The 13204-nt window shown below is 53.8% G+C and overlaps 1 protein-coding gene across 3 annotated transcripts; it reads left to right on the plus strand.

Moving 5' to 3' along the window:
- The first annotated feature begins 866 nt into the window (after positions 1 to 866).
- Positions 867 to 13183, plus strand: ITPKA (inositol-trisphosphate 3-kinase A). Of its 3 annotated transcripts, none has more exons than XM_043989143.1 (8): positions 867 to 1519; positions 6596 to 6634; positions 10957 to 11053; positions 11239 to 11455; positions 11624 to 11828; positions 12016 to 12117; positions 12264 to 12335; positions 12436 to 13183. In XM_043989143.1, exons 1-8 carry the CDS (start codon positions 986 to 988, stop codon positions 12637 to 12639), a joined length of 1470 nt encoding a protein of 489 aa, XP_043845078.1. In that variant the 5' UTR covers positions 867 to 985; the 3' UTR covers positions 12640 to 13183. The 3 variants fall into 3 exon arrangements, with proteins under 3 accessions (XP_043845078.1, XP_043845079.1, XP_043845080.1); XM_043989144.1 differs by having other exon boundaries at positions 868 to 1519; positions 6617 to 6634; positions 12436 to 13179; XM_043989145.1 differs by lacking the exon at positions 6596 to 6634 and having other exon boundaries at positions 868 to 1519; positions 12436 to 13180.
- Positions 13184 to 13204: the final 21 nt, after the last annotated feature.

A 13204-nucleotide genomic window follows, 5' to 3' on the forward strand; every position in this document is an offset into this window, starting at 1 on the left:
TGGATTTAAGGAGCAATCAGTGAGACGGCCTATCTCTCTCTCTACAAGCCTGTCAGGGTCTCCACAAGCATAGGCCTGTGCTCCCAGGCCACGGGGAAGCTCTTGGTACCTGGGGAGGTAAAGTTTCCGCCCCCTGACCTTGTTCTATGCCGAAGGGTGGAGAAACCCGGCTAGAAGAGAAACCTTGGCTTAGGTAGTCCAGTTCCTTCTCCAGGGCAGAGTCCCTAGCTTTCCTGCCCACGCCCACAGGGTGGGAGCCCTGTAAGGGAGTCGGGTGGCAGAGAACCTTCAGCAGAAAAGAGAAGGAGGCGAGAAGGAGCCTGGAAAAGCACTGGAGACAGCGGGGAGTGTGAAACAATCTGAGCGAGGAACAGCCAAGGAATGCAAGAGGGAAGGCGACTGAAGGAATAGGTGGTCCCAGGAAGATCTGGGCTCCTCCTCCGCCCCCGCCGTCGCCGCCCCGCCTCTCCTCCCGTACAGAGGTAAAGGCACGTGGCCTTGAGCTGAGGGTCGGCGCAGGAACAAGCCCCCAGACTCCCGGAATCGCTTCCAGCCCCGAAGCCTCTGGACGCTGCGAGGGACTGGGCAGGCCTCCAGCTATCCTCCACCAAACGCCTGGAGGCGGAGACTGAGTCGCTGGGAAGTGGGCCTCCTCCCCACGGACGCCGCTGGGGGCTGGGCCCCAGGTTTCGCGTCTCCTCCTAGGCCCCTCCCCCGCAGGCCCCCGCGGGGTTTCCCAGAGCGCGGGGCGGAGCTGGGGCCCCAATTTCTGCCCGCCCCCCCTCGCCGCGAAGAGACCCGCTCCGCCCAGCCCAGGGTTTCTCCAAAAATGAAAGGAGAGGCCAGGGGGTGGGGACCGTGCGAGGTAGCTCCGCCCCCACGCAGCCCCGCCCCTCGGGGCGACCGGAGCTGTGGGCGCCGAGCCGCCCCAGTCCCCGCGGCGCCGCGGGCTGGTGGGCTCGCCTTCTGCTGCTCCGCCCGGGACATGACACTCCCCGGTGGCCCGACGGGCATGGCGCAGCCGGGGGACCCTGGGCACGGCAGCCCGGCGCTGGCTCGGGCCCCGCGGCGGAGCGTCGGGGAGCTGCGCCTGCTCTTCGAGGCTCGGTGCGCCGCGGCGGCGGCGGCGGCGGCGGCCGGGGCCCCTCGGGCTCCCCGGGGTAAGCGGCGCGGGGGACGGGTCCCTAACGGGCTGTCGCACCCGGCCCCTACAGCGACCCCGCCCCCGGCCCCGGCCCCAGCCCCGGCCCCAGCCCCGGTGATGATTCCCCAGCTGACTGTGACCGCCGAGGAGCCGGACGGGGCTCCGTCGAGCCCGGGGCCGCCGGAGCCAGAGGGCGACTGGCTCAACACCGCGGGCTCCACGCACCTGCAGCAGCCCCGCCGCCTCTCCACCTCGTCCGTCTCCTCCACCGGCTCCTCGTCGCTGCCCGAGGACTCCGAGGACGATCTGCTGAGCGACAGCGAGAGCCGGAGCCGCGGCAACGTGCAGCTGGAGCAGAGTGAAGAAGTGGTCCAGGTACGGGGAAGGGGGAAGGGGGGGGGAGCGGCGACAGGGACCGGGGTGGGGCGGGGCAGGGCAGGGTCGACCTTGGGGGCGGGGTAGGGTAAGAAGAGGCGACAGCGCTGGGGGCTGTGCCCTGGGGACACATCACCTCCTTGGTAGGTGACTGGCAGGGAGACCCCTTGGGATTATCGGAGGGGAGACGAGGAAGCCAAACGCCAGGGGGACGCTAAATCTGGGGTCTGGGCTGCATTAAAACGTATCTCCAGCCCCCTACCCCTTGGTTCCTATCCGGCTCCTGGTGCAGTCTGCTGCCCATATGCCCTAGAACGCCTGTTGGTAGAACTAGGAGAAAATTAGAGATGAGCTCCCCCACCCGGGAGTGGGCGGGCCAGCCTGGGCGGACTGGTCCCTTCAGGTTTTGAGGGAGGACCCCAGAGCCCCTGGGAATGGGTGAAATGATGTTGTCTCAGAAACTTCTCCAGGAGATGGGCCACGCGGACAGTGTCTCAACTCCGGGATGGAGTATCTGGAGGATGAGTAGATGGTCAGCAGCCCTTGCCCCAAGCCTGATTCCCCCTAATGTGGCTGTAAACTCCCGGAAAGAAGAGCTTGAATTTGGAGCTACACCCTAAGCCTTTGCACACAGTAGGCGTTTAATTAATGTTTATTGCATTGAATTGAATGGTGGAGAAGCGTGACATAACACACTCCACCAGTTCTGGCTCTCAGAGGGAGGGGTCACGGGTACTGGAGAAGCTCACTTGTCCTATTCTGGCGCAGGATTCCTCTTGGAATGGAGGGTGCTACCTCCCCCACCCCAGGGCGTCGTCTTTCCCATCCTCCGCAGTTGCTACGGTTTCTCTCTCCCGAGTGGGTGTGGAGTGGCTCTCCTGGCTCCTGCTCTCAGAACCGCCGCCGTCTGCTCTGGGCTCCCGGCAGGCAGCTTATTCCCTGACGTGGGAACAGGGGACCATTTGGGTTGGGGGAGGGCTTAGAATCCGCCCAGCGAGAAGGTGACCCCCAGTTTCCCCCAGTCCAGGCCTTGGGGAGAAACTTGCGAGAGTCCACCTGTGGTTCAAAACCCTGTCCTGCTGTAGGGGAGAGGGGAGGGTGTCATTCTGTAAGGAGGTAAATTGAGGCGGAGCACCTCTTTCTTGCTTCTGCTTTGACTGGAGGCTCCTGGAGATGGGAAAACTCAGGAATCAAAGAGCTCTCTTTCCCTGCCACTGCTTGAAACACATTCGACCCTTCCCCACACCCAGGTCTTCCTTCCTTGGGTCAGCGGGCCTAGGGATTTGACCACAGATGGGGTTCAGTCCTACTCTGCTCTCGTGGACTGGTTGGGCGGAGCCCGCCCCCACCTTGTGTCTGTGCGCTCCGGTGTGCGTGCCGGACGCTGCTCACGTGTGGACCCCAACTGGGGAGCAATCTCTCCTGTCCCTTTCTCTTTCTGACCAAAGCACCTTAAAATACTTAAAATAGGCGCCCACGTTTCATAACTGAGGCCAGAATGAGGGAGCTGTTCCATCTTCGAGCTTACATAAGAGCCCCGGGGAGTGGAATGGTGAAGGGGGGGAGCCAGGGGCACTCACTTTAGAGAGGAGGGAGAAGTTAGGATCCTTCAATTTAAAGCAACCTTCTTTCTCAGCGCCTGGTCTTTCTGGCTCTTCTGACCGAGGTGGCTCCCTGCCTACCCCGAGAGTAAAGGACCACTTTCTTTGGCTGCTTGGAAGCAAGGGTACAGGAGCAGGGCCTAGGAATAGGGCAGAGGGTGGGCACGGTGGAGTGCCAGACCTATCCGTGGGAACCTATGCTTAAGACAGTCCTGGTCCTGTTCCTGACTTTGCGGCAAACTTGGTGTACGTTGTTGGGCAAGTCACGTAATCTCTCCGTGACTCAATTCCCCACCATCTAGAGCTAAAAATACCTGTCTCCTGGGAATTTTGAGGGGGTTAATGACAAAAGAAGGAATAAAAAAGTCTTCTTAGAAGGACGCTGGTGCGCGCGTACACACACACACACACACACACACACACACACACACACACACTTCTTTTCCCAAGGTGTGCCTGAGCACAAGACAGGTTGCTCTAGGGACTGAGGTAGGGCCAAAAGCCTGGGAAGGCCTCATGCCGCCGAGTCAGAATAGGAAACTAGGAGACCGGAGAAGGAATGTGGGTGGGTGGACCATCCCGGAATGGGGCGGTGGGACTCCTTTGGTCTCCTTCCCTCCTAGGCCTTAGTCTCGACTCCTCTTCCCTCTCTATTCCCATCCCCCCTACTAGAAAAGCAGTAGCAGCATTTCGGGGGCGGCCGCTGTGCCACTCAAACCCGACAGCTGAGAGGCAGGCGGGGGCGCAGCCGGTGGGTGCAAGAGGTGTGAGGAGGGTCTCGCGGGGGCAGCCACTCGCTGTTCCCCCTCCCTCCTCTCCTTCCCCCCTTCCTACTTGGACTCGACGATACAGTTACTTGGGGAGACGTGGGTCATGAGGGAGCGAGAGACCTGGACTCGTGACTGTGAGGGGGTTGCCCGCAGTCCTGGCTTAAGTACGGACTGGGTGAGGCCCAGAAAGGCCTACTATGGTCCCGGTCCTTGGGAACTCTGGGCTGCTCTCCCCGGTCTCTTACCATCCCCCAGCCTAGCAGTGGGCCTCCCCGAAGGCAAACAGCGGCGGCGGGAGATAAGCTGGGGAATGTTGACCGAAGCTGCCTGGGGGACGGGGGAGGGACACAGGCGGACTTTGCTTCCCCACCCAGGAGTTTCGAGGCCTTACGCTGGCCCTAGCCTGACTCGGGACGGTGGGGATCCCTTCTGCCTTTTCTTACACCATGCTTTACCCTGGGACCCGCCGCCACTCAGCTCAACATCACCCTGGCCACAGGGCAGGAAGCGGCGCCCGGGGAGGATGCACCTGCCAGGGGAAGGGGCCGGATGCGCTTGAAGGCGGGGCCCCCAGGTTCGGCCCGGCTTCCCCAACACCAGAAGGGCACGGGCTCCGCTGTTGACTCTAGCCGGGTCTTGGTCAGACTCCCAGCACAGCGGGACTTGCTCAGCCTGGTCCAGACTGGAGCTGGCTTGTGGCCAGTCCACTGGGTTCTGATTCAGACAGGGGTTACCAACGACAGTCATCTCAGGTCCCCCGCCCCTTCCTTGTCCCAACTTGGGTTGTGCCAGGAAACTACTTTCAGGAGGGCGGGGAGCAGACGGGCAAAGGCGAAGGCTTGCACAGGAACAGAGGTGGAGGTTCGCCTCTTTGCGTATCTGTGCTAGCCAAGGAGTATCCCCCCTACCTATACCTAAGGCTTCTGATCCTGGAAGCCAAGTGACCTAGAACCTGGGCCTCTCTGACCTTGCAGTACAGTCTGGCCTGAGCCTAAAAGCTAGGACCATGGGTGCACAGCCAGCCTCCAATTTGGAAGAGGAGAGAGTCTTGGGGACAGGGGAGATGAGAGGAGCACTTTGGGGTCTTTTTCCAAACTTCGTGACTTTGGAGGTTGGCGTGAGGGATTAGGGACTGGAACTTGGATGGAGTCAGAGTAATAGACCAAGCATCAAGAGCAGGCTGGTAGATGAAGCCCCTGCTTTTATAAATGGGGAATTTAGAGGGAGTGATTAGTGTCTGAGGCTGGATTTGAAATCCATTGCACCGCATAGCTGCTCCCCCGCCCCCCCTTTTTTTTTTTTTTAGGAAGGAAGCTCCCTTCATAAATGCAGAAAGTGGTCTGGGGCATTAAAATGTTAAGTGATTTGCCCAAGGTCACATCACCTTTATGTGTTGTAATATGACTATAAAATCCGGGTCTTCCTGACTCCGCTTCGGGCTTTCTTAGCCTCTAGGCCACCCTCACTCTCCACACTTTCCCCACTTCCCAACAATTAGAGATTCATCTGGATAGTCCACAAGCTCCTTTTTCAAATGCAAATACCCTCTAGGGAGGGTTAGGTCTGCGAAATGTGAATTACTTGATCTGATTAGGCAAATTGCTTTCTTCTTACCTGTGGGAATGGAGATTTTTATTTGATGTCGCCCGTGGAAGTGCAGGTAATTTTAGAGTGGGGGGTGGGGAGGCGAGGGGGCCTCTTAGAGGCCTGGCTGACAAAGTCAGCATTGAAGAAGAGGCAAGAGGCTGCAAAGGGGAAGGCATCCAGAGACGTGGTAGGGGACCGTGAGACAAATGTCATCGTTTTGCTGAGGGTGGAGAGGAAAGGGAGCCTTGCAGTCACCTCCTGTGTCTGAAAATTCTCTCCAGGCAAAAGTGCAATACCTGACCCACATAATTGAGGGAACCCTTAGAAGGGGTTCGTTTTCATCTGCCGGCAATGGAGGTAACCTAACCTAACTGGGCTTTTTCTTGCGGTATTTCTTTTGATCCCCACCCCAAGCATATAAGATACGTAGGGCAAGGGTGCTGTTAACCCCATTTTGCAGGTGAGAAAAATCAAAGTAGTCTCTGAGAGATTAAGTGACTTGTGCCCAAGGTCACAGACTAGTAAATTAAAAGAATGAGGAGCAGAAGCTAATTCTTACTATCACAAATTTAGAAATAGAAAGACTTGGGGGGCAGCTAGGTAGTGCACTAAAGCACCTGCCCTGGATTCCGGAGGATCTGAGTTCAAATCCTACCTCAGACACTTGACACTAGCTGTGTGACCCTGAACAAATCACTTAACCCTCATTGCCCCGCCAAAAGAAAAAAAAATAATAAAAAGACTTCAAGAGGTAATATAGCCCAGCCCCCCCTTTTTTTTTCGGGGCAATGAGGGTTAAGTGATTTGCTCAGGGTCACACAGCTAGTAAGTGTCAAGTGTCTGAGGCTGGATTTGAACTCAGGTTCTCCTGAATCCAGAGCCGGTGCTTTACCCACTGCGCCACCTAGCTGCCTCACCCCCTTCATTTTACAGATGAGGATCTTCTGAGGTCCAGAGAGGATAAGAGACTTGCCCAGGGTCACACAAGGGGTAAATGACTGAAACTCAGCTCCTCTGAACCTAAAGCTACTGTGCTTTCCTTATGTGTCACCATGATTCCTACTGACTTCTGTATGTTTTTAATGTTATATCATGCTACGTAATGCTGCCAATTGAAGTGCCATCTCTGTATTCCCCAGCCCTGGAAGGCATCACAGGTAGGTTGAGTAGAACCCCTAAGAAGCACGAGAACTTCTGTTTTCACCAAACTTTAGCAATCAGATCTCTCCCCCCTTCTCCTCTACCCCTCCCAGTTACCCAGTCTGTCAATACGCATTTATTAATTGCCTTCTATGTGCCAGGCGCAGGGCTAAGCACTGAAGATGCAAAGAATGACCAAAGATAGTCCCTGCCTTTGAGGAGTGCGCAGTCTAATGACAGAGACAACTAACAACTATGTACAAACAAGCTGTATACAAGACAAATAGGAAACCATCAACAGAGAATTAAGCGTTAGAATGGAGTGTTTGAAAGCGGCTGCTGTAGAAGCCGGGATTTTAGATGGGACTTGAAGGAAGCCAAGAAATCCTGAAGGCAGAGATGAAGAGGGGGAGAGAGCAGCTATCCAGTTGTGGGGCTCTGCCTGTTAATTTGTTCAGACTCTTGTGTAAGGAGCAGCCAGGAGACCAGTGTCACTGGATCAAAATGGGGTGGGGTAGTAGGGATTTGTATCAAGTGTAAGAAGACTGGAAAGGTAAGGGAGGGGGGCTAGGTAATGAAGAGCTTTGAATACCAAACAAAGAATTTTTTAAAATTGATCCTGGAGAAGATAGAAGATTTATTTAGTGGGGGCTGGGGGTTGTGACATGGTAAGACCTATGCTTTAGGAAAATCTCTGGTGGCTGAATGGAGAGAGGATGGACCAACTAACGGCCTATTTGAGTAGCCCAGGCTTGAAAAAATGAGGGCCTTCGCCAGGGTGGTGGCAGTATAAGAGGAGAAAGGGGGTTGTATTGGAGCGGAGTTACAAAGGTGAAATCATCCATGCCTTAGTTCATAGACTGTGAGGAGTGGCTATGAGTGGCAAGACTGCTAGCTAACTCCCTGGGCTGGCCTCCAGGGAAGGGGTAATAGAGCCCTCCCTGTCCAAAAACCTATTGAAACTGCTCCTTCCACCCCACCCCAGCCCCTGGAGTAGCCATTCACTAGAAATACATTCACTAGAAATACATTCCTATATGTTTTGCATGATTTCATATGTATATTTGATATCTTATTGCTTGCCTTCTCAATGGGTAGGAGGAGGGACTGGAGGAATGGAGAGCATTTAGAACTTAAACATTTTTAAGTGAATGTTAAAAACAATAATTGGAGGGGCAGGGCAATGAGGGTTAAGTGACTTGCCCAGAGTCACACAGCTAGTAATTGTCAAATGTCTGAGGCAGGATTTGAACTCAGGTCCTCCTGAATCCAGGGCCACTGCTTTATCCACTGCACCACCTAGCTGCCCCTAATAAATTTACTTTTAAAAAAGGAAATACACTTTTTTAGAAAAGGCAATGATCCTCTTAGCCAGTAGATTGACTGTCCACCCCTACTTTGATCTCACAGCATTATTTAATAAATAGATCTATGGTTTGATTGCTGATGCCACAGGATTATTTGGCAAGCTTCCCACAGGGAGCAGATGGAACCTCCTCCCCTAAACACCCTACCCCAGTTTCTACTTCCTACCTCCCCAAAATGATATAATCATAGTATTTAGAGCTGCATGGGACCTTGGAGACCATCTTTAGTCCAACTCCATTATTTTCCAGATTTATTTATTTATTTATGCTCAGAGGCTTTTAAGTGACTTACCCAAGGTCACACAGGTAGCAAATAGCAGAGTAAGGAGGAGAACCCAGGTCTTCTGACTCTAGATAACAAATGACATTTTAAGTTTTATAAAGCACTTGATATAATCATCTCATCTGATCTTTTCAAAGACATGTAAGATAGTTTCTTCTTGTTGTTCAGTGGTGTTCTACTTTCATAACCCCGTATGCAAGTTTTCTTGGCAAAGATACTGGAGTGGTTTGCCATTTCTCCTGTCTAAGTCAGAGGTTAAGTGGCTTGCTCAAGGTCACACAGCTAGTGAGGGTCTGAGGCCACATTTGAATTCGGGTCTTCCTGTTTTCTGGCCCAGAGAGCTCTATCCATTGAGTCACCCAGATGCCTGTAAGATAGCTACTAGAGGTATGTAGTAATCACTTTAAGATTTATAAAGCACTTAAAATAATCATGTCAAGACTGGCTAAGTCTTGGCAGGAGGGATCTGACCACTAAGTTAGTCCTATAAGACAGTGGTATCATTATCCTCATTTCACAGATAAGGAATCCAAGGTCACCGAGCTAATGTGTGGAATCCCGTGGGAATTCAGGTTTCACTGGGTGGAGGATCTAGCAATCCTTTCCATACCCCCAGGCTGTCGATAAATCACAGCACTCACACCTCATTTCCCCTGCTCTAGGCTCATTGCTCAGAGGAAAAAGAAAGGATAGGTCTCCTTCTCAAAAAGCCCTAGGATCCCGGGGTTAAGCAACTGCCCCATCCTCAGAGATCCTCTTTTAAAAGGCATATATCGGAGGAAGAAAACATGGGAACACACCATTCACCTTCACACCCTCTACTTTTCGAGTTAGACTGGCCTACTTTACTGTTGCTCGTCAATGACTTGCCATCTCCCCTTTGCTTGGGTTTTTTTTTGTTGTTGTTGTTTTGTTTTGTTTTGTTTTTACTGTCTGTACCCTGAGCCAGTAATGCATTCCTTCCTCCCTGCTGCAGAATGCTTGCTTCCCTCAAAGGTTAGCTCAAGATCCATCACCTACAGGAAGACTTTCTTAATCCTCCCAATTACTAGTGTCCCCTCAGTTACTAAACACACACATATAGTATTACATTTCATCTGGTTTTTTTGTTTGTTTGTTTTGCGGGGCAATTGGGGTTAAGTGACTTGCCCAGGGTCACACAGCTAGTAAGTGTCAAGTGTCTGAGGCCGGATTTGAACTCAGGTCCTCGTGAATCCAGGGATGGTGCTTTATCCACTGCACCACCTAGCTGCCCCCAGTATTACATTTCAACTGTGTGACCCTGGGCCACTCATTTAAGCTCTCAGTGATTAAATAAGATTTGTTTATATACATATATACATCTATGTATATGTATTGATGTATTATGTATTTTCAAATCTTATGCTCTACATAAATGCTATTAGCCATTATCAGTGTCCCAGGAAACTCTCTAAGACTAAAATGGAGAGATTAGGCCAGTCTGTACCTGTGTAGGAACCTACACAGATGAAATCACAGGGCTGTCATGTATGTGTGTTTGCATATCTATCTATATAATATTTACTTATGTGGGGGCAGCGAATAAAGCACTGGCCCTGGATTCAGGAGGACCTGAGTTCAAATCTGACCTGAGACCTTTGACACTAGCTGTGTGACCTTGGGCAAGTTACTTAACCCCACTTGCCTCACCAAAATACATACATACATACATATATACATACACACATACACACACATACATACATATGTGTGTGTATATATATATATAAAAATATATATATTTACTTATATGTCTTTGCTGCTTGTCGTTCCCCTCTCCCCTACCCTCTCCCCCTGTGTAAACTCCTGGAAGGGACTGTTTTTTGTCTTTTTATCCTTAGTGCCTAGTACTGTGCCTAACATTGTAAGGGCTTCGTTAGTGCTTGTTGGTTAATTAATTAGTAGACTGATTGAATTAAGTGGTTAACAGCATGCTGGGAATGTGTTTGAGTAGCAAGCTGATCGCTTTAGAAATGCCCTTAACGAACCGGGACACTAAGTTTCTACGGAGAGAGAAGATGCAGGGCTGTGATTGGTGGGGTGGGGGTGGGAAGAAGACTGATACCTAGGGAGGTAAGATCTGGGGCGGGGTTAATGGAAGGGGCAGGGGTGGTAGGAAGGACAAGTAAAACTGCCAGACTACTGGCACCAGGAGCGTTTGTCCCTAAACGTTCCCTCTCCTTAATTTTACTCAACCCCTGGGGCTACTCCCGCTCTGATCGCAATCCCATGCAGGTTGGGAAGCAGGGTAGTTCGGTCTCTGTTACTGCCCTACGGTCCCTAACCACGTGGCAAAGCTCCAATGCACACGACTGCTGTCAGATAAGAGGCAAGGTCTTTAGCCGGATGCTAAAGTGGAAGAGAAGACACCATGAGAGTAGGAGCCAGTGCTCATGGTGTAGCTATGCGGGGGTATTGCCTCCCTCCTAATCGCCCCCACCCCACCCCCTATGCTAAAGCGTGTAGGGCGGGTAGGGTGAGACCTTTTGTCCCTAAGTCCCGCCCCTACTTGGAAAGCTCTCGGACTTGTGGACTGAAGGGGGCGGGAAGTCGACCCCAAGGGGAGGGGCCGTGGGGCATTGCATTTAAGTGTGTGGGACTGAGAGCCCCGCCCAGGACAGCAGAGCTCACCAGCCTCTATTCCTGCCCCCTTGTCTTTCTTCCTCAGAGAAACCCCTGGCAGAAGATCCGAACCATGGTGAACCTGCCGGTTATCAGTCCTTTTAAAAAGCGCTACGCCTGGGTGCAGCTGGCGGGTCACACGGGTGAGGAGACGAAATGGGCCCGACGTGGGCGCTGAGCCCCCACCTGGGATGGCCTGTGGGTCAGGGAAAGGAAAACTTCTGCCATCGAACTGGGTGCTGGAGGAGGGAAGGGGGGAAGTAACAATACTCAGGGGCTCGTCCTGGCTGGGTCAGGGAGGCTGATCGATGACCCTCTCGCTCCTCAGGAAGTTTCAAGGCTGCAGGAACAAACGGGATGATCTTGAAGCGCTGTTCAGAGCCGGAGCGCAGCTGCTTAGCCCGTCTGATGGGCGACGCGCTTCGAGGCTGCGTGCCCATGTTCCACGGCGTAGTGGAGCGCGACGGTGAAAGCTACCTGCAGCTTCAGGACCTGCTGGCCGGCTTCGACGGGCCCTGCGTGCTTGACTGCAAGATGGGCGTCAGGTGAGCGCCCTGCGGAGTGGCTGGGTGCCCAGCGGGGAGGGCAAGGGGCCGAGAGGGAAGGGCCAGCCCTGGCGCGCAGGCTTGGACTCAGACCTAGATGCCTAGGTGGGCACACCTTCCTTCACCCCGCCGTCTCCCGCCCGTCGCCTCATGGCACCTTTACGGCAGGACTTACCTGGAAGAAGAGCTGACCAAGGCGCGAGAGCGGCCCAAGCTTCGCAAGGATATGTACAAGAAGATGGTGGCTGTGGACCCCTCGGCCCCGACGGATGAAGAACACGCGCAGCGAGCGGTTACCAAGCCACGCTACATGCAGTGGCGGGAGGGGATCAGCTCCAGCACCACGTTGGGCTTCCGCATCGAGGGCATCAAGGTGAGCGCCTTGGGCCCGCGTCGCCAGGCATCCCCCGAATAGAGGTGCCAGGGCTTTTTAGTGGCCATAAGAGGAGGCATCTGTCCCCTCAGCCGCCAGACCTTCCCCAGCCGGAGCCCATTCGCCTACTTCCCTTCCGTCAGTGCTGATCCCACTCCCCAACCCATTCCCTTCCTTCTTCCTTTAGAAAGCCGATGGCTCCTGCAGCACCGACTTCAAGACTACCCGAAGCAGGGAGCAGGTGATTCGAGTGTTCGCCGAATTTGTAGAAGAGGATGCTGAGGTCTTGGTGAGAGAGGGAGATATGGCCGGGGGTGAGGGTGGAAATGGGGTTGTTTAGAATCTGGAATCCCGGATCCACAACCTGGAGTAGACCCTCTGCTCTCCCTGTTTCTTACCTCTTTTTGACACTGTCCCTTCCTTTCCCCTGTCCAGAGAAAATATCTGAACCGACTGCAACAGATCAGAGACACCCTAAGCGTGTCAGAGTTCTTCCGGAGACACGAGGTGAGAAGCACCCGGGGTAGGGTGGGCTGGGAAGGGGTTGGGCACACTTCGTGGAGCACGGTCTGTTACGCTGGTGGCCTCTGAGCATACTCCATTTCAGGTAATCGGCAGCTCCCTTCTCTTCGTGCACGATCATAGTCGTCGCACGGGCGTGTGGCTCATTGACTTCGGCAAGACCACTCAGCTGCCTGATGGGCAAACCCTGGACCACAGGAGGCCCTGGGAAGAAGGCAACCGAGAGGATGGGTACCTAATGGGGCTGGACAATCTCATCAGCATCCTGGCGAGCTTGGCTGAGAGATGAGGCTGGTCCCGTCCCCACCCCAGAGTTCCTCGGGTCGCCATCGGATAGACCTTCGGCTGCTGCTGCCCGCTGGTCTTGCATGCACAGGACTTAAGGAATCCAGGCTTGCAATCCCAAGGATTCCAAGATAGACCCTGCAGTACTCCCGGCCTCCACTGGGAGGGGGGGCTTGCAGATTGACTGACGGCTAGGAGTGTACATATGCCACAGCTCCGGCCCTCCTAAAGAGGAATGACACTAATTGGGAGGAAGAAGCAACAGTTTCTTTCTTCCTCCTTCCCCTTGCCCATCCCTGGGAGAGAGGGACTGCTATGGAGCCCTTTGGGTAGGGGGAGGGGGGAGGAAGGGAGACGATTTGGGAGTTTTAATTCACAACTGACCTGTATGGTCCCGCCTTTCAACACTAGGGGGAAGGGGCGAGTTGCCTCTCTCCTTCCCTTCCCTTCCCTTTCCAATAAAACTCACTGATGCAGGTTCCTGTGTCTTCTTACCCCACTCCCCTCCCGTAGAATCCAATAATTTAGGATTTGAAAGAAAATTTGGCTGTTATCAAGTCCTGACCTGA

Source organism: Dromiciops gliroides, chromosome 2 (assembly GCF_019393635.1).
Source record: "Dromiciops gliroides isolate mDroGli1 chromosome 2, mDroGli1.pri, whole genome shotgun sequence".
Lineage (NCBI taxonomy): Eukaryota > Metazoa > Chordata > Mammalia > Microbiotheria > Microbiotheriidae > Dromiciops > Dromiciops gliroides.